Source organism: Podarcis vaucheri (genome assembly GCF_965113315.1).
Source record: "Podarcis vaucheri genome assembly, chromosome: 13".
NCBI classification, from domain to species: Eukaryota; Metazoa; Chordata; class Lepidosauria; order Squamata; family Lacertidae; genus Podarcis; species Podarcis vaucheri.
In genome coordinates, this window is record NC_138751.1 from 42,897,386 (window position 1) to 42,925,315 (window position 27,930).

The 27,930-nt window shown below is 47.4% G+C and overlaps 1 protein-coding gene across 1 annotated transcript; it reads right to left on the minus strand.

Annotated features, from left to right (window-relative positions):
- Positions 1 to 27,930, minus strand: ACBD4 (acyl-CoA binding domain containing 4). Its single transcript, XM_082195095.1, has 10 exons — positions 27,804 to 27,930; positions 23,593 to 23,733; positions 21,615 to 21,735; positions 18,657 to 18,741; positions 17,900 to 18,020; positions 10,119 to 10,213; positions 8,979 to 9,063; positions 3,616 to 3,758; positions 1,473 to 1,526; positions 1 to 1,018 (listed from the first exon to the last, which is right to left on the minus strand). The coding sequence occupies exons 2-10, from the start codon at positions 23,672 to 23,674 to the stop codon at positions 908 to 910; spliced, it is 897 nt and encodes a 298-aa protein (XP_082051221.1). The 5' UTR covers positions 23,675 to 23,733; positions 27,804 to 27,930; the 3' UTR covers positions 1 to 907.

Sequence of the window (27,930 nt, forward strand, 5' to 3'; positions counted from 1 at the left end):
GACTGCAGTATCTTTTATTAGCATCCGACTATTTCCCGCAGCTGGGAATACTTTAGGTACCCTGAGTTCAAAAAATCCGCCCCCCCCCTCTCCAGGTAGGGGAATTGCGGCAAAAAAGGCCCACCCCTTGGATTAGTTAACACAAGCCCTGCTTATCCCCTGCCACAAACCCACAGTTCAGAGCCGTGCGAAGTCTTGAATGATTGCGTGTCGCCTGCTCGAATTGTGAGCGCCCGCCTCGGTTTCCCCTTGCATGTGACTGAACAAGCCCCGTGACCCTCGGTTTCTTTTTGCAGAGATGACCCCCCTCACTTCCTTTATTTAAAGGTAAAGGTAAAGGGACCCCTGTCCATTAGGTCCAGTCGTGACCGACTTTGGGGTTGCGGCGCTCATCTCGCTTAACTGGCCGAGGGAGTACAGCTTCTGGGTCGTGTGGCCAGTATGAATAAGCCGCTTCTGGCGAACCAGAGCAGCGCACGGAAACGCCGTTTACCTTCCTGTGGGAGCGGTACCTATTGATCTACTTGCACTTTGACGTGCTTTCGAACTGCTAGGTTGGCAGGAGCAGGGCCCGAGCAACGGGAGCTCACCCCGCCGCAGGGATTCGAACCGCCAACCTTCTGATCGGCAAGTCCTAGGCTCTGTGGTTTAACCCACAGCGCCACCTGCGTCCCCCCCCCCAAGAAGCGTACTGGTTAGCACCACCCAAATTTGATTAAATATCTTTCCCCATCCACTGACCACCCACCCGCATCCCAAGATTGCAGCATTGGGGTTAGGCAGAAACCCTTCAAGGCGTGCCCATCCCTGGTAGGCTGGAAAAGTTGGCAAGCGTCGAATGTTCAGAGTTCAAAAGTGCCAGGGCTTCTTTTGCTTTTTCCAAGGGGGTTTGTTGTCTTTGCGCAATTCACCTCTTCTTCCTCTGAAAATACCAATGCAGCCATTGGATGATGAAAGGCCAAGCCAGCAGGAAAAACCAGGTGCGAGGAGACAGCTGTGCGGGCCAACCTGGCGGTTCCTGGGGAACGAGAGAAGAGGGTGGGGGTAAAATCCTGGACTGGATTGAAGGGAAAGCACTGCGGAATGGCACCTCCTCCTGCTGCTGCTGCTTCCCAGGACGCATAAGGAGTCCTGCTTTCTCTAACTGGCTTACATTATTCCAATTAACCAGTCAGGCGAGAATGCAAGTTTGAGTTGGTTAATAAATGGGAGAAATCGACTGAAGCTTTGTTCATCGATCAGCATATCCTTGCTGATTAACAGGTTGATGGCAAGCGGATCCAGGCAGGTGAGCTGCTATTTAGGGTGGTCAGAAAAAGCATTTTACACATGCCCAGAGGCACACTCTTCTTTGCGATTGCTTCCTGTGTTTCTGGTTTGGTTTTCTTTAATTAAGCCAACCCGCTTAGATGCCTGGTTGCATCAAAGTGATAAAAGGCAGGGACCGCACTTAAGAAATACTTGCCACATACCTTTCCATTGTGCGAGGAGTTTGGCCGACAAGGATTCGGCATCGACGTGTGGCCCTGGAAGGCAGAAAAATCGCGGTGAGCATCTAGAAGCCTGTGCACTTTTCCAATCTATGATCTTTTAAAGGGGTTTTCTAAGGCCAAAAAGAGTATTATGTAAATATTTTTAAACGAAAAATAAAAGGATCCTTGCCAGTTTTGCACAAAGTTTCATAACTCACGCTGCCTACCATTAATCTCTTCGTTCTTTCTCAGGATTATTGTCCATTTTTATTTTACGAAAAGAAAAAAAAAAGTTGTGAATGGATACATTGCATTGTGAGCTTTTGTGGGGGTTTTCTGAATTGTTTTCTAATTTTCCACTAGTCTTTTCAGCTTATGGAAATATTTTTTCTAATGTTTCCTCCTCCTTTTCTTATACTATGTCGTTTCGTATTTCATCAGGGTGTACACACAGATGGCTGTACAAAAGTTTGACAGGATCAGTGCTTTTTTCTAGGGGGACACATACCCCTAAACATTTTATGAATCTAAGTTTGGCCGCATTGAGGAGAAGTATAGTATTTCAATATGAGTAGGAAAATGAGAGTACCCCTAAACATTTTTTTTTAAAGAAAAAAAGCGCTGGACAGGATCATTGCAAGAATGATAACAGCAAAGCAACAAGATTATACTGTGCCCCCCCTTGAAAAGAGACAAGCAAAAATGCAAGGTAATCTGGGTGTAATGAATAAACTCAGAATAGATTCATCAACAAACAACAACCCCACAGCTGAACCCCTCTGGACAGTGCCACAGCTAACACTGTCCCAAAGAGTTTGTGTGGAACACAGTTAAGGCCGTCTTCACGAAACAGCTGCACAATGAGGTTAAACAGATACAGGTCACAAACCATAAAATTCAAAATGGATAAATACAACTCTTGTTTCCTGCAACCGAAATATTTAACTCTTCTTATTGGTTCTAACTGAGTACAACTGCTATAGCACAAAACCTATATGGGTAGTAATGTGTCGCTCAGGGTTAAATAACCGCTTCCCTGAGTTACTATCTCCATAACATGGAACCTTATAGCCAGAAAACCTTTGCCTAAAGATTCTGAAACTTTTAATTGGTGGGGAAGTTTCTCCATTAATAAAAGAACCCAGATCTTCTCCACTAGGGGGCTGTTTGAAGTTTCTAAAACTGGGCAGTCGGCTGCAAATAAGAGAGAATCATTAGCAGTTATTGATCCTATCGGCCAAAGATCATCAGCAAGGGGACAAAGGCAGGAGGTTGCAGAGCAGGGGTCAGCAAACTTTTTCAGCCGTGGGCCAGTCCACCACCCCTCAGACCATGTAGTGGGCCGGACTATCTGTCTGTCTGTCTGTCTATCTATCTTTTGGGGAAGAAATGAACGAATTCCTATGCCTCACAAATAACCCAGAGATGCATTTGAAATAAAAGGACACATTCTACTCATGTAAAAAACACACTGATTCCCGGACATCTGTGGGCCAGATTTAGAAGGCGATTGGGCCCGATCCGGCCCCTGGGCCTTAGTTTGCCTACCCCTCTTTCAGAGTCTAGCCGCAGAAGAAGGAGAAGAAGAAAAGAAGAGTTTGGATTTGATATCCCGCCTTTCACTACCTTTAAGGAGTCCCAAAGCGGCTAACATTCTCCTTTCCCTTCCTCCCCCACAACAAACACTCTGTGAGGTGAGTGGGGCTGAGAGACTTCAGAGAAGTGTGACTGGCCCAAGGTCACCCAGCAGCTGCATGTGGAGGAGCGGAGACGCAAACCCGGTTCCCCAGATTACGAGACTACCGCTCTTAACCACTGCACCACACTGGCTCTCTGGCCACTGAGCAGGCCCTGTCTTGTGTCCTTGACAGATGCACCTCGGATGCCAGCGCAGCACAGAGGAGAATTTCTCCTAAAGATAATTCACAGACACCCTTGTATTGGCAAAAGTGATTTTGGTTTTAGGAAGTTCCTTGTTCCCAGATGTGTAGGAAGATGCACTGCCTGATGAGAGCTAGGGACTGTAAGTTTTTATACAATGCACCCACAATGCTTTGCAATATCTCAGAAAGTTTTCCCCCCAGCTGTGCTGAAAAATTAATGCATTTATTTATAAAAGAAATGAATGTGTCTCCCAACGTGCCTGGAAAGCTGCCTGGGATTCCAGGTAGCCGAGTCTCTCCATCACTTTCTTCATGTCCTCCTGCAAAGCTTGAATGGCGCTCATCACGTGAAGGTCAACGTCTTGCTGGATCACGGCACCCGCACTGCTGCCGAGACCCCTCTCTGTAACATGGGACAGGGAGAAAGAGATCAGAAGAGATATGACTTAAAGGGTAAGGTAAAGCTAAAGGGACCTCTGACCATTAGGTCCAGTCGTGGCTGACTCGGGTTGCGGCGCTCATCTCGCTTTATTGGCTGAGGGAGCTGGCGTACAGCTTCCGGGACATGTGGCCAGCATGACTAAGCCACTTCTGGCAAACCAGAGCAGTGCACGGAAACGCCGTTTACCTTCCCGCCGGAGCGGTACCTATTTATCTACTTGCACTTTGACATGCTTTCGAACTGCTAGGTTGGCAGGAGCAGGGACCGAGCAACGGGAGCTCACCCCGTCGCGGGGATTCGAACCGCCGACCTTCTGATCGGCCAGTCCTAGGCTCTGTGGTTTAACCCACAGCGCCACCCGCGTCCCTGACTTAAAGGGGCGGAACCTTAAAAGGCAGCGGCGCTCAAATATAATCCCAGAAGCGGGAGTTGATTTCTAAAGCAAGAGCTCCCAGGCCTCAGAAGTCACACCCGTTCCAGATCTACCCTTGTACGTGGGTGGTGGTGGTGGTCAGGGAAAGGATTAAATACTCTTGTGGATCAGGAATTGCTTAAGCGCTCTGCTCCTGCTTGCAGGTTTCCCATGAGCTTCTGGTAGGCCACTTGTGAGAAGGGCAGCTGGCCTGATTGGCAGGCTCTCCTTATTATGTTCTTATTCAGGGGTCAGCAACCTTTTTCAGCTGTGGGCCGGTCCCCCGTCCCTCAGGCCATGTGGTAGACCGGACTATATTTTGAAAGAAAAAAAAACTGAATTCCTATGCCCCACAAACCACCCAGCAATGCATTTTAAATAAAAGCACACATTCTACTCATGTAAAAACACCAGGCAGGCCCCACAAATAAAACATTCTTCTCATGTAAAAGCATGCTGATTCGCAGGCCGGATTTAGAAGGCGATTGGGGCACATCTGGCCCCTGGGCCTTAGGTTGCCTACCCCTGTTCTTAATGGTTGTGGGGTCTAGATTAGAGGAAGGAACATGAGGTAACTGGGGGGCATCCACTTGATTGTAGCCTTTTTCTTTTATCAGAGTCACTCCCCTCCTCTGAAAGCCACCAGGGCTTCCCATTGCATCAGAACTGATGACAAGCAAGTCTTAGTTTCTAAAATACGAGGTGGTGGAGCTCAAGCCTGCCTGGAAATGGCTCCTTGTGTTTTAAAAGACCCTTGCCCACAGTCCGAAATGTTTGGGATAAACCAAGTAATAATAATAATAATTTATTATTTATACCCCGCCCATCTGTCAGGGTTTCCCCAACAGAATATTAAAACCAGGATAAAACATCAAGCATTAAAAACTTCCCTAAACAGGTCTGCCTTCAGATGTCTTCTAAAAGTCAGATAGTTGTTTGTTTCCTTGACATCTGATGGGAAGGCGTTCCACGGGGCAGGCGCCACCACCAAGAAGGCCCTCTGCCTGGTTCCCTGTAACCTCGCTTCTCACAGGGAGGGAACCTCCAGAACGCCTTTGGAGCTGGACCTCAGTGAATGATGGGGGTGGAGATGCTCCTTCAGGTATACTGGGCCAAGGCCATTTAGGGCAGGCCTAGGCAAACTCAGCCCTCCAGATGTTTTGGGATTACAACTCTCATCATCCCTAGCTAACAGGGCCAGTGGTCAGGGATGATGGGAACTGTAGCCTCAAAACATCTGGAGGGTCGAGTTTGCCTATGCCTGGTTTAGGGCTTTAAAGGTCAGCACCAGCACTTTGAATTGTGCATGGAAACAGTTGCATGCAGAAGATTTCAGGTTTGGTGCTGCCGCCTCTAGTTAAAAGAATGTCTGAGAGCATCCCTGAAGAGTCACTACCAGTTAGTGCAAGAAGCAGTGTGACTCAGTGTGTGCTTAGTTTGCAAATTCACTTCCTCAGAGACCACTCCTCAAACTAGGTTTTCTCCATTGCCCCAGATCTCCTGGAGCGTTTCTCCATTTTTCACCAGGGGCATCAAGGATTGTCCCATCAGAGACACAACGGTGAATGGTGTCAGGCCGGTACCGCTTGCCGCTCTCCCCTAATTCTTGTTTCTGCAAACAAGACAACATCTATTCTGAGCATATGCAAAGGCTGGGCAAAAAGGGCCTATGCTAGGCTGCACAAAACCCCACTGGAAAAGTTAGGCCAAACTTCAGTGAGGAACACAGAAGGAGAAGAGGGACTGGGGAATCGGTGGAGGCAAGACGTATGACCCGTCCATGCTTTGCAGCCCTATCTTCACAGGTCTGTTACTAATTAACCTCTGAGCAGATGAGAAGAATATTCCAAGATAGTAGAGAGTTGCTATGGAGGGGGTGGATGGGAAAGCACACAGGATATTTCAGGGCTCTCAGAAAAAATATATCATGAGGCGAGGCTAGAATCCATGCTGCCTGTCTTAAGCAATTTTATCGTGGGCAGCAAATCTTGGCTCCTGGGCACCAACCTTTCTAGATCCGGCCATTTGCAACGTGGAGAAGCACCCTCAAGATGGGCCATTTAGAGAGGCATAGAAGCACTCCAAGCAGATTTCCTTCAGCGGTTATTTTTTTAGGGTGGTACAGTCAAACCTCAGTTCCTGAACAGCTCTGTTTTGGAACATTTCAGCTCCCGAACGCTGAAAACCTGGAAGTAAATGCTCTGGTTTTTTAATGTTTTTCGAAGCTGAACATCCGACATGGCTTCCGTTTGAGTGCTGGAAGCTCCTGCAACCAATCGGAAGCCGCGCCTCGGTTGTCAAATGTTTTGGAAGCCGAACGGGCTTCCAGAACGGATTACGTTCAGCAACCGAGGTTTGACTGTACCACGTTGTCCCAAGGTGGTGAATGGCCTAGAACAGCTCTTTGATCCCTCCGTACCATGTGTATGCCTGTCACTATTTTGGAGACAGTTCCTTTTGTCACTACAGGAGTTTTTTATTTTCTATTTTAAAAGGCCAGATAAATTGTCACTTTATATGGCATTAATTGTGTGAGTGGCCCTTGCGGGTTTGTTTTCCTTTACCAAGAAACACCCAAAATGCAACACAGGAAGCGTATCAAAACATGGCAAATTTGATGCGACTCCTGTTCCCTTTTATTAGCTAGACCTACAGTAATGAGAAAGGGACGCGGGTGGCACTGTGGGTTAAACCACAGAGCCTAGGGCTTTCTCGTGTGCTGCTCTGGTTTGCCAGAAGCGGCTTAGTCATGCTGGGCACATGACCCGGAAGCTGTACAACGGCTCCCTCAGCCAATAAAGCGAGATGAGCGCTGCCACCCCAGAGTCAGTCACGACTGGACATAATGGTCAGGGGTCCTTTTACCTTACGGTAATGAGACTATGGCTAGGCCCCCATTGGTGTGGATATATATTCAATTGCATCTTAAGTGACTTGGGAGTGTCCCTAACATTTTGTTTGCTATTAAGTGGGCTCCACGTACACCCAACTCCGTAACCTGTTGAATGACTGGCATTTTCAGTTGTGTTTGTTATCGTGGTTATGTTTTTGGAATGTCAATAAAAGTTTTTAAACAAAATTGCCATGGGGGGAAGGGGCTGGCCTCCATTGGAAGCACAACACTGGGTGAGGTGGCTTTAACCCGTTGTCATAATCCAGATCAAGTCTCTCCTCTACGCCCCCCACCCCGCAAAATGGAGGCTTCCCTGCTGGGCCAATAGAAGACCCAAGATGTGTGTGACCAGGCTTTGTATCACGGTAGGAGACAAATGGATTAAAGTTAGTTTAAACAGTTTTACAGAACTCTATATGCGGGATGCGGATGGCGCTGTGGGTTAAACCACAGAGCCTAGGACTTGCTGATCAGAAGGTCAGGCAGTTCGAATCCTCGTGATGGGGTGAGCTCCCGTTGCTCGGTCCCTGCTCCTGCCAACCTAGCAGTTTGAAAGCACATCAAGTGCAAACAGATAAATAGGTGCCGCTCTGGCAGGAAGGTAAACGCCGTTTCTGTGCGCTGCTCTGGTTCGCCAGAAGCGGCTTAGTCATGCTGGCCACATGACCCGGAAGCTGTACGCCGGCTCCCTAGGCCAATAAAGCGAGATGAGCGCCGCAACCACAGAGTCGGCCACAACTGGACCTAATGGTCAGGGGTACCTTTACCTTTATAATGCCCTTCTGGTCAGAGAACGAGATGCCCCTTTTCCTGCCTTCTGCTCCCATCGCTTGCCTTTCTCTCAAAAGGTTTGTTTCTGTTATGGTGGCAATTGTACAGCCCCGACTCTCCTGGCACATCTGCCGTTTCTTCATAGCAAAAACTCCTGCTTCCTACCAGATCCAGGACATTGCCTCACAGACTTATCTCAGGATCAAACTGAATTAATTACACTGGGGCTTGTTTGCACTCGCAGATCAGAAAATGGCCTTTCCTTGCCAACAGTGCAAGCTGCAATGATCCTTCAACATCAGCTTCGTTGGGCTGGTCATGTTGTGCGGATGCCTGATTATCGTCGTCCAAAGCAACTACTCTATTCCGAACTTAAAAATGGAAAGCGTAATGCCGGTGGTCAACAATAGAGCAGGGCTCAGCAAACTTTTTCAGCAGGGGGCCAGTCCACTGTCCCTCAGACCTTGTGGGGGGGGGCCGGACTGTATTTTGAAAAATAAATAAATGAACAAACTCCTATGCCCCACAAATAACCCAGAGATGCATTTTAAATAAAAGCACACATTCTACTCATGTAAAAACACGCTGATTCCCAGACCATCTGTGGGCCAGATTCAGAAGGTGATTGGGCCAGATCCATCCCCCGGGCCTCAGTTTGCCTACCCATGACAATAGAGGTTCAAAGATTCAAGTAAAATATAAAAAAATGTAGTATAAACTCCGACAACTGGGAAACACTGGCCTGCGAGTGCTCCAGTTGGAGATCAGCCTTTACCAAAGGTGTCGTGGGCTTTGAAGACACTCGAACTCAGGTCAAAAGGGAGAAACACGCTAAGAGGAAGGCACACTCGCAAACCCTCATTGTGATCAACTCCCGCCCGGAAACCTGTCCCCACTGTGGAAGGGAGTGTGGATCCAGAATTGGCCTCCACAGTCACTTTCGCACTCACTGTTAAAACCATGTTTATGGAAGACAATCTTACTCGGCTACGAGCGATCGCCAAAGAAGAAGAAAGAAGAAGAAAACTGAATTATTCAAGGACCTGCATTGGACCTGTCTCCCCCTGTGTGTTTTTAAGTCAAAACGTTAGTCTCGCGTCTATACCTTCCCTGGTTGAAGATGCTGAAGTCTTCTCTCCACTCTGAATATTGTTCAGGGGGAGGTTTTGCATGGCTGATAGCCTCCTATCCTGTGGGGGAAACGAGAGAGGAATTGAAATTGTATGGGCATGCCTAGACTGCTTTTTTTCCATTCCTGGCTCCGTTCCATTTTAACCGTCATGGCTTCCTCCAACAGATCTTGGGACAGTGGAGGTGCTGGTTGTTCACTGTAACATAATTATCAAGCCTTCCTTCAGCAGAACTACAATTCCCAGGGTTTCCTGGGGAGATGGAAGGATTGTGCCCCGAGGGACTGTTTCCACTAATAGCTCTGAGCTGGATGTCATAATAAAGTTTTAGAACTGTTGTGACTTGAATTACGGCAGAGCAGGGCTGTTCCGGTTTCCTAACAGTGTTGGCAAATGAAAGCCATTTCATTCTTCGCTAGGAAAGTATACCAAAGGTCAGACGTTAAGATGATGCATCGTGTTCCATTATTTTAAGACTAATGGAAAGTATTGCATTGTCTCTTGTTCTTTGCAGATTTGACCTTCCTTAGGTGAATTAATGTATATGTGTGTGAGTTAACCCACCAAGCTATTTACACAAAGCCAGATGGGCCAGTTATATATAATAAAATTGCTGTTGTTGCTGGAGTTTCGTTTCAGTTTTATCAATATTCCCAAGTCTGCAAACTTTGCCTCAATACACATAAATCAGTATATTTTGTAAAAGTTTTTTTGGGGTGGGCAAATCTTACCATTTTTTTTTTTAATAAAAAAAATAGCTACTTCCTTCAAAGCGGCTCTGGTTTGATTTAGCAGCTCAGTACATGATTGCCCATCTCAATGAGGAGATTAAACTCATTTTCTTTTTTAGTATTTTAAGTTGTATGTTTTAAAATAGAGTTGTAAATTCTTCTTGATTTTACTGTTTTAACTTTGGTAAACTGCTTTGAGGCTGGGTTGTGGTTTCTTTTTTTTAACAACCATGCAGTGTATAATTTTTATCAAATTAACGTAATCAATTAATTAACAAGAGCATGTTCATAGCAAAAGAAAATCTAGATCAGATCTATCAAAAAGTAAGGAGAAGGCTCACCGTTAACTTCACAATTACCTCCCACCCCATTAGTCATCATCACCTGATCGGGTTCCCCGGGTTCCAGGCTGTCAAAGAAGACCTCGCTCTCCGAATCGCTGGGCACATGGAAGCTCTTGCTTTCTTTGTCTGGATAGCCTAGCCAGCGAGATAAAGAGTTATGGCTCAGAAACGGAAGGACAGATAGGAGTTTGTGCAAGCCGTCATATATTGAAGTACAGTGGTACCCCGGGATGCGAACGGGATCCATTCCGGAGCCCCGTTCACATCCTGAACATAACGTAAGATGCGACAGCGCATCTGCGGGGCCGTGTTTCGCCGCTTCCGCGCATGGCGTTATTTTGACCGTCTGCGCATGTGCGAACGGCGAGACCCGGAAGTAACGCGCTCTGTTACTTCCGGGTTGCCGCAGAGCGCAACCCAAACGCGCTCATCCTGAAGCGTATTTATCCTGAGGTATGACTGTATCCGAATGGCCAGATGTTACACACACACACACACACACACACACACACACACACACACACAAATATTATTTGCATTAATCTACAAACAAATTCAGTATCTTTATAGGGGTTCTTCTGACGCCTGGACTTCCCCCCACTCCTCTTCCTGGTTTTCAATACAGTGGTACCTCAGGTTACATACGCTTCAGGTTACATACACTTCAGGTTACAGACTCTGCTAACCCAGAAATAGTGCTTCAGGTTAAGAACTTTGCTTCAGGAGAACAGAAATCGTGCTCCAGCGGTGCAACGGCAGCAGGAGGCTCCATTAGCTAAAGTGGTGCTTCAGGTTAAGAACAGTTTCAGGTTAAGAATGGACCTCTGGAACGAATTAAGTACTTAATCCGAGGTACCACTGGAATTATCTCTTCTCTTTTCTGTGTCTAAATACTTTTATACAATCTATTAGATCTCTTTTTTAATACCCTTTATCAAATTATATTACAAGTGCTAATCCAATCCTGCTAACGTTTTTAAGTCTTTACGTTTTTAAGTGTTTACTATAAAGTTAATCCATTCTTTTTTACATTTATTGTCCTCTTGGTGTCTAATTCAGATGCTTGGAAGCTGTGGCTGGATGGTTACATGGGAGCTGGTTGAAGTTAAATCCTTCGAAGACAGAGGTCCTCTGGTTGGGACGGGACGATATGGGATTGAGGGGGCAACTCCCATCTCTTGCGGGGGTGCAATTAGTGCCAGCACCGTCCGTTAAGAGTTTGGGTGTAATCTTCGATACCTCCCTCTCCATGGAGGCGCAGATTGCAGCTATAACAAAGGCGGCATTTTTTCATCTCCGCCAAGCTAAGCAGTTGGCTCCTTACCTCTCTCGCCCTGACCTAGCCACTGTGATCCATGCGACGGTCACCTCCAGACTGGATTATTGTAGCTCACTCTACGTGGGGCTGCCCTTGAGACTGACCCAAAAACTCCAGCGGGTGCAGAATGCCGCAGCGAGACTCCTTACGGGGTCTTCGCTGCGAGATCACATTCATCCGGTGCTATACCAGCTGCACTGGCTCCCGGTGGAGTACAGGATCAGGTTTAAAGTGCTGGTTTTAACCTTCAAAGCCCTATACGGCCTAGGACCCTCGTACCTACGGGACCGCCTCTCCTGGTATGCCCCACAGAGAAACTTACGGTCTTCAAATAAAAACACCTTGAAGGTCCCAGGCCACAGAGAGGTTAGGCTGGCCTCAACTAGAGCCAGGGCTTTTTCGGCTGCGGCTCCAACCTGGTGCAACGCTCTGTCACAAGAGACTAGGGCCCTGCGGGACTTGACATCTTTCCCCAGGGCCTGCAAGACAGAGCTGTGCCACCAGGCCTTTGGTCAGGGCGCAGCCTGACTCCCTCCTTTGGCAATCTTTACAAAACTTTAGTTTATGGTTACCATCAATTTTGATTTTAATTAATTTTTCTAATGTTTTTATAATGTTGCACTATTTTAGTGTTGTTAGCCGACCTGAGCCCGGCTTCGGCCGGGGAGGGCGGGATATAAATAAAAAAAAATTTTATTATTATTTTTTATTAATCTTCCCAGTCAATGTCCAGATGTGAAAAGAGCTCGGGAGCCTCCATCCTTTGTTCTCAATATCTGACCCATGATAGATAAAAGGCCAAGAAAACCAGGTGTGCATATTCTAATCACATCCTCAAATGTGTGCTAAATCCAAAAACAAGGTGCTTCGTATTTCTTTCATGCTATAGTGGGTTTCACACACACACAAAATGAACTGGGTTTATTCTGTAACACTGTCGCAGAAGGTTTTGGATCTGGGCTGCGTAGCAACTCAGATTCAACATTTCATCTGATTTGCAAAACAGAAGAACAAAGAGCTTAGCTTTGATCCCACTGCTTAGGCTATGAGCAGCTCATGAAGGCTCAAGAATCAAGCTGTCCTTCAGTGAATCAAGGAAAAGGCACCTAGCTTAGATCTGGGTTTCCCAAGCTTAGGTCTCTAGCTGTTTTTGGACTATGATGATGATGATAATTTATTATTTATTCCCTGCCCCTCTGGCTGGGTTTCCCCAGCCACTCTGGGCGGCTCCCAACAGAATATTAAAAACACAATAAAACATCAAACATTAAAAACTTCCCTAAAGAGGGCTGCCTTCAGATGTCTTCTAAAAGTCAGATACAGTGGTACCTTGGGTTACATATGCTTCAGGTTACACACTCTGCTAACCTAGAAATAGTGCTTCAGGTTAAGAACAGAAATCAGGCTCTGGCAGCGTGGCAGCAGCAGAAGGCCCCTTTAGCTAAAGTGGTGCTTCAGGTTAAGAACAGTTTCAGGTTAAGTACGGACCTCCGGAACGAATTAAGTACTTAACCCGAGGTACCACTGTAGTTGTTTACTTCCTTGATATCTGATGGGAGGGCTTTCCACAGGGCGGGTGGCACTACTGAGAAGGCCCTCTGCCTGGTTCCCTATAACCTCACTTCTCGCAGCGAGGGAACCGCCAGAAGGCCCTCGGAGGTGGACCTCAGTGTCTGGGCTGAATGATGGGGGTGGAGACGCTCTTTCAGGTATACAGGGCTGAGGCCATTTAGGGCTTTAAAGCTCAGCATCAACGCTTTGATTTGTGCTCGGAAACGTACTGGGAGCCAATGAAGGTCTTTCAGGACCGGTGTTATGTGGTCTCGGCGGCCACTCCCAGTCACCATCATCCCTAGCTAGAAGGTCAAGGATGATGGTGACTGGCAGAAACCCTGACTTAGATGCTGCCACTCCCAAATCAACCATTTGTTGCTCAAACTGGAATATGAACCAGTTTGGGCTCTGTCCTTACTTGAACCCTAAACTGATTTTAAAACTGGTTTAACCGACATTGCTTCTCTAGACACCTGGGCTTGTTTTCTTTCCTTAAAGCAGAGCTACAAATTTGCACATCGAGATCCTTACCGCCACCGCAGGTCATGTCAAAATACACCCACAATAATAATAAGAAAGAGAACCTCTCCTTCCTAATTAAATTAGATGCTGCAGTCTGCTCAGAGTTCATAAAGATGCATGGTGTCTTGCAGGAATTGCTGAAGGATTAAAGCACTTTCTCTGCACACATCCCACCTGTCATCATGATAGGTATTTGGCTAGAATATCTGTAAATCTTGCCTGTTTGATTGCACTCTCCGTGTTCTGGTGGGATGTTCTCAGCTGGTCCCCTTAAAGCATAGCTGTCAACTTACAGATTTGAAAATAAGGGACCAGCAGCCAAAATAAGGGACCTGCGGCCTCACCTGTTCCAGGCACTCCAGTCTTCCTGTCCTCCTGCAGTCTGGTCAAACTCATGTTGGTAGCTTCGAGAACACTGTCCAACCAACTTTGTAACCAGAGGTTCAACTGAATAGAATCTGAATCACATGCACCACAAGGCCTGTGCAGCCTCAACTTAAGACGGCTCCCCGGCCTGGCTTTGCACTGCAAAGTCTGCAGCAGCACGTGCAACAAAATGGCGTCCAGCATTCAAAAAACCCCTCAGCTTGCCTTAACTAGCCACACACAAGGCATGCAAGCTCCACCCCCCAGTCGTTCTTAGACTTCTTATTGGGTGAGCCAAGCAACACAGTTGGAGCCTTCCTCCTCCCTGGCCGGCAGGGAGGGAGGGAGAGGAGCTGCTTCCTTTGAAATTTAAGGGACATCATTTAAGGGACATCTATCAATAAGGGACAGCTGCGGGACATGACGCTGGAATAAGGGACTGTCCCTTCAAATAAGGGACACTTGACAGCTATGCCTTAAAGAGCTGTTGTGGAGCGGGGCAGACTCAGAGTCTGTTTTCACTACAAAGAGAAGGGAATGTCCATCAAATCTGCCCATAAGGTCTGGATTATCTCCTACGAACCTCTGCAGCCTTTTCAAGACCTTTGATGCCATCTTTTCATTTAAACACGAGAGCATCAGCACCTTAAAGTTCGCTGGCTACAACGCAAATAACGGCACCCCTGTTTTCTGACCTCAGAAATTCCCAAGGCCATCTCAAGATTTTAAGGTGATGACCACAACAGACCGCTTATAGAGTGTCCACCCAGTTATTTCCATCAAAGTAGGGTCACCTAGGGGACGTGGGTGGCGCTGTGGGTTAAACAACAGAGCCTAGGACTTGCCGATCGGAAGGTCGGTGGTTCGAATCCCCACGACGGGGTGAGCTCCCGTTGCTCGGTCCCTGCTCCTGCCCACCTAGCAGTTCGAAAGCACACCAAAGTGCAAGTAGATAAATAGGTACCGCTCCAGCGGGAAGGTAAACGGCGTTTCCGTGCGTTGCTCTGGTTTGCCAGAAGCGGCTTAGTCATGCTGGCCACATGACCCGGAAGCTGTACGCCGGCTCCCTCGGCCAGTAAAGCGAGATGAGCGCCGCAACCCCAGAGTCGGTCATGACTGGACCTAATGGTCAGGGGTCCCTTTACCTTCAGGGTCACCTAACACCAACCACAACCACCTGTCAAAATGGCCTATGGGGTAGGATGGATTAGGTTAAGGTCCAGACCCCAAGAAGCATCTGACCTCAGAGGAGATGACCTCTGCATTTCTGAATGAGTTACTCTCCAGGGTAAACCGCTCCCACTCCAACCAGGACAGGTGATGTTTGTTTGTGACTGAACGAGTCACAATACCTTGATACGGCAGACCTACCCACCCTTGAATTAAAGCCATTTACAGCAGTGGTGCAGAACCTGTAGCCCTCAAGGTGGTCTCGAACTCAACTCCCATCGGCCCCAGCCAACATGGTCAACAGTCGGGAATATCGGGAGCCGTAGTCTGGAAAGTTCTGGAGGTCCACAGGTACCCCCCCCCCCCGGTTTAAAGGATCAAATGTCCGGAGTAGTGAAGCATTCGGAGATATAGCAAGCAGTCTCTACTGCAGATCATTTTGGGCTCATAGGAGCCTTTGATTATTTAAATTCATTCATTTCCTATGGCACAACCAGCAATGACAAGCACACATAAAAGGTAAAGGGACCCCTAACCATTAGATCCAGTCGTGGCCGACTCTGGGGTTGCAGCGCTCATCTCGCTTTATTGGCCGAGGGAGCCGGTGTACAGTTTCCAGGTCATGTGGCCAGCATGACTAAGCCGCTTCTGGCGAACCAGAGCAGCGCACGGAAACGCCGTTTACCTTCCCACCGGAGCAGTACCTATTTATCTACTTGAACTTTGACATGCTTTCGAACTGCTAGGTTGGCAGGAGCAGGGACCGAGCAACGGGAACTCACCCCGTTGCAGGGATTCAAACCGCCGACCTTCTGATCGGCAAGTCCTAGGCTCTATGGTTTAACCCACAGCGCCATACAGTTTTGGAAATATTGTTTGAGCTTGCCCGGCCCCTGCTGAAGTCAGGCTAGCGTACCTTTTGCACAAACAGGGGCAAGCTCTCACCAGGGATATCCCCATAAGCATTGACAAGAGAACCAGGATAATTCCACAAAACTACTTCTCTTTCATAGTCTGTGGGTCTGGACACACACTTGTTGTTTCCAAGGGCCTTCTCTAGGAGCTGCCAGTGCCTTCGGTGTGGGGGTGGAACAGGAGGGCAATAAAAAAGGGAATCTGCCTGTTTCTTCCACCATCTTGATTACAATGGACTTTGCAGTCAATGAATATGATCAACTTCCCCTAAGATAAAGGAGCTGAAGTTCAATAAAAACTGGATTAGCATTCCTGGGAGGCTTGTCAACTAAAGCGTAACTCGGATTTGAGGGTGTTGGCTACAAATCCGGCTAAAATATTTAATCTACCACCAAATGACAGGCTCCATATAAAAGGCCCAGGAAGAGCAAACTGTTTTTTCTGTGAGGCTAGATCAGGGTTTCCCAAACTTGGGCCTCCAACTGCTTTTGGACTACAATTCCCATCATCCCTGACCACTGGTCCTGATGATGGGAGTTGTAGTCCAAAAACAGCTGGAGACCCAAATTTGGGAAACCTAGAGCTAGATGAAACTGTTAGCTCAGATGGCCTGTCTGGGGTGCCGTGAATAGGTAGACGGTGCTGATGTTTACGGCACAGTCCATTAGGAAGTTCTCTTGCACAAGCTTTGCTGAAACAAATGGGCGTCCGTTCCAGCATCAGATAGCAGAATCCCTGGGCGGCTGCAGTGGTCCCAGAGATGAGGGCGCTGATGGCTGTCTCAAGCTCCCTGTACCTGGTGGGTTTGTAAGCCGCCATTTAAATTTCCCACAATGCTCCTGCTGTAAAGTGCCACTCTGGGGCACTGTGGGAAATTTAAAACCGCGGCTTTGAACAGTCTGCTGCTCCATGCAAGCCCACAGCCAAGGGCCCACCAACATAGTAGAGGGAGCGCCGATGGGCACTTTTTGACCGTGAAGCTAACCCCGTTGGCAGCGCTGTTATCTCCACCCAGGCAGCAACAGGGCTTCTGTTTACACTGTAAGAAGAGTGATAACAGCTGGGAGGTGGGCCAGATCTTTTCGATGGGGGTGGGGAAGTCAAAAGTGCTCTACAGAAGAGTTGCGCATGCCAAGATTTTAGAATGAAACGGGAAGGGGAGGGGAAGCTCCTGATATGATTCTCACACAATATAGACTAAAATCCAAACCCCTTCCACTGTCCCAAGTTTCCCTGCTCTGCCCTTCCCATTTGTTATGTACTGAGTTGAATAGGACCCAAAATGCAGCAGTCTGATTGGTCCTAGAACAATAGGATCCAGAATGCAGCAGGCTGATTGGTCCTAGAACAATGCAGCAGAATGATTGGTCCGCAGGAGCCACCCAATCCAGCTCCAGGTGGAAGTGAATCCACAACCTGATTGGCCTACAGGAGAATCCCGGAATTAACCAATCACGTGCAGCCCATTGTGTAAATAATGTATATAAAGCAGATATTTTGGGGGAACATCCATTCCTCCTCACCACTACGAGCTGAATAAAGAGCATGAAATCCACTCTTGACTCCGAGTATATTTCACCATCTTTGGGAGGAAAAAAACAAGCAGGTTGGAGTGTTTCTCTCCCAGCTGATGAATGCAAATTGGTACTTGAGAAATTTCAGGGAGGGACAAGGATTAGCTGAGATTAGGGATCCTTTTTCCTACAGTTGTATGGCTAGGGAAAGCAGGTCACCCAGCCAAGTCTCCCTCTCTGCGAGGCTCCACTCTCAAACACGCTGAACAAGCTCTCTACAGAAAAGACACACTTTACGGAGGCCAGATTAGATGGAAGCACCTGCAAAGCTCGCAGAGGCTGTGTCCAAGAGGAGCTGGGGAGGTGACTTCTACATTCTTATTTTAAAAACTGTGGTCTTGAAGCACACATCATAATAGCTGGAGAACCCACACACCCCTCTGTCACCGCCAATGGACGTACCTGTTTTCTTCTTGAAGAAGGAGTCAGGGGGCCTGGGCATATCGTGTATCACTTCGTAGAGGGGTTCGAAGTATACAAACATGTCCTCCGACGACTCATCCAACGGCACGGTGTTGATGACCTGCCAAAAAGTCCTAGAGAGGATCCCGGGTGGTACAAGAACATTCCCTGGGATCCAGCGACCAGGCTGTTTGAACCTGATGCTGCAGCAATGTTGAAGTCTGGACCTAACTTTCCCCCCGGATCGTGGACCACCGAGAGTCCCACACCAAGGGCTCTCAAGCAAATTATCTTGCAGAAGTGTAAATCTGACCCCTTCTCACTTGGATTTATTTTACAACATTGCCAGTGGAGTACGCTGCTGCATTTAGAGGATTCAAAGCAGAACTCAGCCGATGTCTTATCAGGAAGTCTAAACATCGGGCCTGCATTTTAAAACATCTCTCAGGGATCTCAGCTGTACTTTCACTTTGAATCTCACAAACATCTGACACGTTTTAAAACGGCACAAAACTTTGGTTTTGTTCAAAAGCCCGCTGGGTTCCTTCATGCTGAACTCCTTCATTTCAGAGCCAAAGGCTCTCCGAAATCCCCTACCCACAGAGATTTGTTCAAGCCCGAACCCTGAGGTGCCTTCTGCCGTTGAATCGCTGTTAGGGTTGAGCTGCAGCCCACTCATATCTCATTGTAAGGAGTTTCCATGGCGACCCACCAGGCAGACCAGGCCTGAATGAGGAGGGTGTTCCCCATTTCCTACCTTCTGAGCAGCCTTCTTCATCTCGGCGATATAAGCTGCCATGGCTTCCATTTTGGTCATCTTCCCCAATCTGTTCCATGCATCCCTGCCAAAAAGCCAAACATAACTTCTTACCTGGGGGGACAGGTGCTTAATTTTGGGAAAGAAAGATGCCAAGAGTTCACACCGGCCTGAAAGTCAGGTCCTCTGAATTAGCAGCCCTCTATTATTTTTGCGATTATTCAGAAAGTCTATGCATAACTCACGACTATTTTTACTTCTCGTTTTGATTAATTTTAAACATTCACTTTCCCATACAGTGGTACCTCAGGTTAAGAACCTAATTCGTTCTGGAGGTCCGTTCTTAACCTGAAACTGTTCTTAACCTGAGGTACGACTTTAGCTAATGGGGCCTCCCGCTGCCGCCACACCGCCGGAGCACGATTTCTGTTCTCATCCTGAAGCAAAGTTCTTAACCTGAGGTACTATTTCTGGGTTAGCGGAGTCTGTAACCTGAAGCGTCTGTAACCTGAAGCGTATGTAACCTGAAGTACCACTGTATGTCCCAAACAGCGCACGCGCGCGCACACACACAGCATGATGGCTCACAGTTAGTAGAGCATGAGGCTCTTAATCTCAGGGTTGTGGGTTCGAGCCCCATGTTGGGTGAAAGATTCCTGTGTTGGAGGGGGTTGGACTAGATGACCCCCAGGGTGCCTTCTATCTCTATGATTCTAAGAATTCTATGTCAGTTTGCATTTCTTAGTGCAGAAAGTATTGATCTGATGTGTAGAGATCTTCCCTATTCTAATAAATTCAAGAGGGTTCTGGAAGCTTCCCTGTGTGAAAGAAGCAAGAAGGTTCATGATGTTTGGGTTATTCCTTCAGAGAAGCTGAGTACAGCTGATTTAAACTGGTTCTCTTATCTCTTTCTGTGAAGGTCACGCTGACTATAAAAGTAAGGCCAGAAGGAGACTGAGTTTCACTATCTCTTTCTATGTCTTTTCCTTCTGGTGTGGTGTTCTGTACATAGTACAGTGGAACCTCAGGTTGCAAACATGATCCGTGCGGAAGGCACATTTGCAACCCACAATGACGCGTCTGCGCATGCGTAGGATGCGATTCGGTGCTTCTGCACATGCGCAAAGCGTGATTTAGTGCTTCTGCGCATGCGCCAAAACCCGGAAGTAACCCATTTCAGTACTTCTGGGTTCGGCGAGTCCGTAACCCAAAAACATGCAACTTGCAGAGTTCGCAAGCCGAGGTATGATTGTATGCTTAGTCTTAAGGTTTAGACTTATTATAAGTTATTGTAAGTTTAAGTTAAATCTGCTGCAACTGGATTTCCTATGGACAGTGCCAATCCTGAATGTATTGGATTTGTGACCATTATGCTCATTTGCCTTCAGTTGCAATAAAGCTCTGCTGGATGAAATACAATTGCCTCTGGTCTATTTTTTGGGAATCCTGCGACGTGTTTTAAGTTTTGACTCTGCTAACTATACATTGGAATCTACTCTTGATCAATACTGAGTAAAATTCAATGCCATTCTATGATTTGCACTACAGTGGTACCTCGGGTTACATACACTTCAGGTTACACACTCCGCCAACCCAGAAATAGTGCTTCAGGTTAAGAACTTTGCTTCAGGATAAGAACAGAAATCGGGCTCCGGCAGCGCGGTGGCAGCAGGAGGCCCCATTAGTTAAAGTGGTGCTTCAGGTTAAGAACAGTTTCAGGTTAAGAACGGACCTCCAGAACGAATTGAGTACTTAACCCAGTGTTTCCCAACCGGTGTTCCGCGGCACACGAGTGTGCCGTGAGACGTTGCCTCGTGTGCCGCGAGATGCCTGGAGGGAGTCGGGCGAGTCGGGCGGCGAGAGGCGGGGCAGCGGCGGCGAGGAGAGGCCGCGCCTCCTGCTGCTGCCTGGCGCTCCTCCTCGCAGCCGGCAGCGCTGCCTGGGCGCCTCCGCGCGACTCTGCCTCGCTGGGTTTGGTCTCCCAGCAGAGACGGGTCACACGCGCACCTCCCTCCCTCCCTCAGCCTGCGCGGAGGGAGAGCCAGAGAGAGGCATCGCTCCTGCGCGGCGGGAGAGGGAGCAGCCGGAGCGATGCCCCAAATGAAGGCATGGGACCGGAGGGGAAATCCTCTCCGAGGAGGATTGAGCGCAGCTGAGAGAAGCCTTTCGAGGAGCTGCCGTGTCCCCTGGAAACCCCCTTCCCAGCTCTGCCTGCCTGCCTGCCCAAAGCTTGGAGGTTCCCCGGCAAGGGGGAGGGAAAAAACTTTCACTTTTGTGCGTCCCTCCCGGCGTGACGCTGCGCGCTGACGTCACGGGGCGGGGCTTTAATGGTGGTGTGCCGCGAGATTTTTTTTCAGTAAACAGGTGTGCCGTTGCCCAAAAACGTTTGGGAAACACTGACTTAACCTGAGGTACCACTGTATTTAAAAACGGCATGGTTATTTTATTAATAGATAACAACTGGCAGGTGGCCATTGTAAGAACAAGAGGCCACCAAATCAAATGGTTGCTTGCAGTTCTTAAGGGAAACGGCTCGGTATTAGCTCCTGCTCAGAACAAAAGGCAGGACATTCCAAAAGCAGGGGGCCACTGCAATGAAAGCCCTGCTTCTCAGTCTTACAGTTTTAATCTCTTGCAATAAGGGCGTTTTTGTTTTGTTTTTCTTTCAAAGCCCGTACTTGATCACCCGACTGCAACTTGACACAGGCCAAATACAGGGAGACGTAAGCCTTTATGGATCAAAGCTAGCATCTAAAATTAAGCCCATCATTGCAACAGTTGCCCGTGCAATTGGAGCAATACTAGCTTATCCCCATGCCCATCAGATAAGCAGCAGTACTTTGTACCAGCGTTGCAAGGCTGGGTCCATTTGTTGAGAACAGGATCAGGGGCTAAGTTCAAACAAAGTCAGTGCCTCACTAAGTTCTGAAAGCAGATGTTGGTCATTGCCTTTCTTACCATTTATATCTGCCAATAGGATCCCAAAATCCTGGCCTGGGGATCTGGCACCGACCCACTGTGGCTTGCTTGTAGTAGCTGTAGAAGCGTAGCATTTCTTCGTAGGATGGTCGGTAGGCACCTGAGAAAAGCGGGTAAGGTCAGAATCATCCGGAAGGTGGCAACATAAGAACGGGGCCTTCTCTGCAGTGGCTCCCCATCTGTGCAATGCTCTCCCCAGGGAAGTTTGCCTGGCGCCTTCATTATACACCTTTAGGCACCAGGCAAAAACATTCCTTTTTAACCAGGCCTTTGGCTGATCCAATTTACATCCTATGCCCTTTTAAAATTGTTTTTTTTTGGGGGGGAGCTATTGGGTTGTTGTTTGCATTTTTATTATGTATTATGTATTTTGTGGTTTTATACCTTGATTTTAGTCTGTGAACTGCCCTGAGACCGCTGGGTATAGGGCGGTATATAAATTCAATAATAACAACAACAACATCTCTCCCTCTATGGCAGTGATGGCCAAACCTGGCCCTCCAGCTGCTTTGGGACTACAGTTCCCATCATCCCTGACCACTGGTCCTGTTAGCTAGGGATGATGGGAGTTGTAGTCCAAAAACAGCTGGATGGCCAAGTTTGGACATTACTGCTCTATGGCTTCTGCCTGCAGCCTGTTTCTACCTAGCTCTCTCTCACACAGACCTAAACTCTGGCTTTTGCCTTTCTAACTAACAGACAGGGGTTTTTTTTTGGGGGGGGGGGAAGGCACACCCATTTGTCCTCTGGCACAGAGCCACTGCCTTTGTTTCTCTTAATGACCCATTGCCCAGGCTCACCTACCGATTCCAGTAATTGAACCTGTGCTGGATCCAGGAATTAGAAGATGAACCTAACCCCCTCCCCCTAAAATAAAACTCGCAACATTCTTCTTTATAAGACGCTTACATGCCAGAATAGCTTCTAAGTGGCCTACACTTACAACTATAATTTTATAATTATAAAATCTCTGCTCACTAAAACAGTTCCATCAAAACATTCAAAACCCCACATTTAAAACACACAATCAATCATGCCCGTTAAAAACCAAAACAGTCAAAACAATTAAATTAATTTAAAACAGATTGATCAGGAAGTTCAAATTCAGTACATGCAACTCCCGATTTAGGCGCGTCCGAATGACGCGTCATTGTGCACAGCGCCAAACCCGATAGTAGCCCCAAAATGTCATGTACTGAATGGAGGAATGGAGTCGGGGCAGAGCGGGCTGTATTATTATTTATTAATTATTAATTAAAAGACTGAGCTTGAACTTCCTGATCTGTTTTAATTTCTCAATTAATTATGTTTTTAACGGGCTTGGTAGTAGTGTGCATTTTAAATATGGCTTTCAAAAACATTTTGATGGAATTGTTATAGTTTGTGTGTATGGATTCTATAATTGATTTTATACTTGTAACTTGCTTAGAAGCTGTTCTGGCATGTAAGCAGCATGCAGCAGTGGTAGTAAGTAGTAGTAATTTATTTATATGCCACCTAATAATAATAATAATAATTTATATGCCGCCAAACAACCACAATTTATATGCCACCCATCTGACAACAACAATAATTTATATTCTGCCCAACAACAACCACAATTTATATGTCACTCATATAACTAGGTTCCCCAGCCACTTTGGGCGGCTTCCAGAACATTAACATTTCAAACATAGTAAATTAGAATATAACCCATCTTGGTGAGGACAGGGAATCAGGGAGTATAACACAGCAGTAAGGGAACTATGCAAGCTTCAAACTAAGAATCTAAGTTCCAGCTCTTGAGAATCCCAGCTTCTTTTTGGGGTTTTCAAAAGTTGTTGTTGTTGTTGTTGTTGTTATTGTTGTTGTTGTTGTCTCCTTATGGCTGTACAGACAAGCTTGGAGAACTTGATGTCAGAGGTCTGTGGAGCAGGTACAGCAAGAAACCACAGAGCATCCCCAAATGGGCTCTCACCATTTTTGGGCAAGCCTTGAATGACCCGGACAGCAGCGTCAAACTGCTTCTGGTAATCGGGTTCTTCTTCCTTCATCCCCATTGTCTCCGCCGCTGCCAATCTTGGAAGAAAAGCAGAGGTGCTGAGAAAAACCAAAGGCTCTGGGGGGAGAAAGGTAAAGAGATTCGTTTGCTGCAGGTTCTCAGACAGACAGCGCAAGGGTGATGAAACCAGCATTTGAAATTCGCCAGGTTGGCACCTGGCAACCCGCCACTTGCAGCCAAGTGAAGATACCGGGGAGCCAGAATGACGCCCGATGTCTGCACCTTTTCTGGCACACAACACCTTTTTTTTTCTGTGGTGCTGTGACACGAGCCTGATTTTAGCTGGAGCTTTCAGCTTTGCAATCTTGTGTGTGTGTATATATCTCTATCTATAGATATATCTATAGATATATAGATATATATCCTAAACATTCTGGATGAAATCCAAATACAGTGGTACCTCAGGTTACAGACGCTTCAGCTTACATACACTTCAGGTTACAGACTCCGCTAACCCAGAAATAGTACCTCGGGTTAAGAACTTTGCCTCAGGATGAGAACAGAAATCGTGCGGCGGCGGCACCGCGGCAGTGGGAGGCCCCATTAGCTAAAGTGGTATCTCAGGCTAAGAACAGTTTCAGGTTAAGAACGGACCTCCGTAATGAATTAAGTTCATAACCTGAGGTGCCACTGTAGTTCTTTCAAAGCCTACCAACTCCACCGCCAGCCCCTATCTAAAGTACAAAATCAGTGCCCAAGTACAATCTTCTTAATCCCCGCCTCCACAGAGAATTACAGACTCTCCCAGCTCTCACTGGGAGTTTTCCTTTGCTCTTCCAGTTTGGAGAACTCTGGGAGAATTTCACTTTCCTGTCTCCCAGTCAAAATACTTCTTCCATCCCTCTGCCTCTCTCATGTGCAAGTGGTCCTTGTTTCCCAGGGGCATCCCAGAAGGGGAGACTCCAAAGGGCTAATACGCTTTGGTATTATATAGGGGACCGTGTGGCGCTGTGGTCTAAACCACCGAGCCTTTTGGCCTTGCCGATCAGAAGGTCGTCAGTTCGAATCCCCACAACAGAGTGAGCTCCCGTTGCTCGGTCCCAGCTCCTGCCAACCTAGCAGTTCGAAAGCACGCCAGTGCAAGTAGATAAATAGGTACCGCTGCAGTGGGAAGGTAAATAGCGTTTCCGTGTGCACCAAAAGCGGTTTACTCATGCTGGCCACATTACCCGCAAAGCTGTCTACTGACAAATGCCGGCTCCCTCGGCCTGAAAGTGAGATGAGTGCTGCAACCCCATAGTCGCCTTTGACTGGACTTAACTGTCCAGGTGTCTTTTAACTTTTTTTTACCTCATACATTCAAACCTCGACTACCGAACGCCTCCGTTTTGGAACGTTTCGGCTCCTGAATGCTGAAAACCCGGAAGTGAATGCTCTGGTTTTCAAACGTTTTTTGGAAGCTGAACGTCTGGCTTGTGTGCAGGAAGTTCTTGCAACCAATCGGAAGCTGCGCCTTGGTTGTCAAAAATTTCGGAAGCCAAACAGGATTATGTTTGACAACTGAGGTTTGACTGGACCCTGTAGTGTCTTCTCTTCAATGTGGCATTGGCCCACTTCTGGGCAGCCTGCTGCCTGGAGTATAGCTCTCTCGTGCAACTGCTACACCTCCTTACCTTACTGGCACTTTTCAAACTACACATCACATCCCGAAAACCTGGTTTCTGTTGCCAATGCCACGCTGATGCCGCCTGCTTGCCTTACCCATGCAAACAGCACTCTGGCGCTCTGTATCTAATACACTTTGCTGCCTTCTTCTGATAAGGAACTCCCATTCTTCTGGTCCAATGTCCATGATTTCCATCAATCTACCTCAGTGTTTAATGGGCATCTTGCTTTCCTACCTTGACCAATTCACTGAATCACAGAACCACAGAATTGTAGAGTTGGAAAGATCATCTAAGTCCCTGTAACACAGGAATATGCAGCTGTCCCATATGGGGATCAAACTTGCAGCCTCAGTGGACACAAGATCTACCCACCCTGGAAGAATGGCAGATGAAGGTGATAGAGTACATGGAATTGGCAGAAATGACTGGCAGAATCCGAGACCAGGGAAGAGAGATGGCGGAAGAAGAATGGAAAAAATTTAAAGACTATCTACAGAAATACTGTAAAATTAATGAGTGTTAAAGGGATGTTGGATTGAAAACAAGCGGTGTTGGTTAAAAGATTAATAAGAATATGTAAATATGGATTGATAATGGTGGAAAATATATATTTATTATAGGTTAAGATGTTGAGTAAGGATAAATGATAGAGGGTAAGGATTTGCTGAACTAAATATCTAAATTGGAATACAAAAAGGGAGGTGTGAGGAGGTCAAGAAACTAGTGAATGAAGTATAATATATGGAAATACTAATCTTTTTTCTGTTTTGCTTTTTGGTGTTTTTGCTTTTTTCTATTCTGTTAACTGTTCTTTATTGTGTACCTTTATGTGTTTTGTTTTGTATTTTCTTATTTTTGTTGTTTTTTGTTGTTTTTGTATTCTATGTTTAATTTTTGAAGCTTTTAATTGTTTATGAAACCTTAATAAATATTACTTAAAACAAACAAACAAACAAACAAACAAACTTGCAGCCTCAGTGTTATCAGCACCACGCTCTAAGCCAGGGGTCAGCAACCTTTTTCAGCTGTGGGCCGGTCCACCGTCCCTCAGACCATGTGGTGGGCCGGACTATATTTTTTGGGGAAAAAATTGAACAAATTCCTATGCCCCACAGATAACCCAGAGATGCATTTTAAATAAAAGGACAAATTCTTTTCATGTAAAAACAAGCTGATTCCCAGACAGTCCGTAGGCTGGATTTAGAAGGCGACAGGGCCGGATCCAGCCCCCAGGGCTTAGGTTGCCTACCCCTGCTCTAAGCAACTGAGTCCTTTGAGCTGAACACACTATACAGTGGAACCTCGGGATAAGTACTTAATTTGTTCCGGAGGTCCGTTCTTAACCTGAAACTGTTCTTAACCTGAAGCACCACTTTAGCTAATGGGGCCTCCCGCTGCCGCACGATTTCTGTTCTCATCCTGAAGCAAAGTTTTTAACCCGAGGTACTATTTCTGGGCTAGCGGAGTCTGTAACCTGAAGCGTCTATAACTTGAAGCATATGTAACCCGAGGTACCACTGTACATGTAAAGCGTATTCAAAACACAGCCTGCCCCCTCCCCAAGCAAGGAAACTGTAGTTTACTCGTCACAGATCTACAACTCCCAGCACACTCAGCAAACTACACTTGTCAGGATCCTTGGGGAGGAGGAAACGCGCTTTAAATATATATGATGCGCACACAGGCTAAGGCTGAGACCCGCCACAAGTGTGGCCCTCATATGTCCTGCTTTTTGCTGCCACAATGCAGGAAGCATTAATCTCCCCTGCATAGCTCAGTCAGTAGAGCACGGGGCTCCTAATCTCAGGGTTGTGGGTTTGAGCCCCACCCTGGGCAAAAGACTCCTTTGTTGCTTGGGGTTGGGTCCCTTTCCAACCGTACAACAACAACAACAACAAGGACTTTATTTGCGTAGCCAACAGGCCATAGCATCAAAGGACAAACACAGGCAAAAATACATTCCCAACCCTACAATTCTGTCATTCTCCCCGTGCAACCCATCTTCTGCCAGCCGGACGACAAATTGCTCCCACACTGCAATCCTTTTTCTTGCCCTTGTGGCTTGGAGCCCACTCACCCCAGTGCCAATCGCAGCCCACCACCACCTTGCCCACAGCCCCTTGTTCCCTGGTGCCGCTCTGCTTTTGCTCTCTGACAGCTCCTCCTTCCACCTCTTGTACGATAACGTGGCTGCTCCTTACCTTTCCCTGCCCTGTCTCCCGACTGCCAACTTCCTACTTTTGATCACAAACCCAAACCAGCTACCTTCTGCCCCTTTGGGGAATCACAGAACCATCAAACTGCAGAGTTGGAAAGGACCCTGAGGCTCATCTAGTCCAACCCCCTCATGCAGGAATCTTCTGCCTCTCCGCAGAACTCGAACCCACGACCCTGAGATTAACTGTCTCATGCTCCACCGACTGAGCTATCCCAGGCCTATCCGACCACTTGCCCCCAGGGCCCACCCCCCAGCACCCGTGATCCCACGCCCTTTGCACAAGAGTCCGCTTCCAGGCTCACCTCGCTCCGCTCAACTTCGCTCTTTGCCCGGGCACGGCGCTTTCCCGGCGCCTGGCTTGTGTTTTTTGGCTGCTTGTTACTTTTGACCTCCTAAAGCCAGCCCACGGCTGCCCGGTTCAGGGTGAAG

Bases quoted from the DNA above. Each gene is read 5' to 3' on its own strand.
- ACBD4 (XM_082195095.1), bottom strand. From the start codon at position 23,674: ATGGGGATGAAGGAAGAAGAACCCGATTACCAGAAGCAGTTTGACGCT. The intron at 1,527-3,615 runs GCACGTTGGGAG...TCTGCCTTCCAG, and splicing joins AATCCCAGGCAGCTTTCCAG to GGCCACACGTCGATGCCGAA. The intron at 1,019-1,472 runs GTATGTGGCAAG...CTCGTTCCCCAG, and splicing joins ACTCCTCGCACAATGGAAAG to GAACCGCCAGGTTGGCCCGC.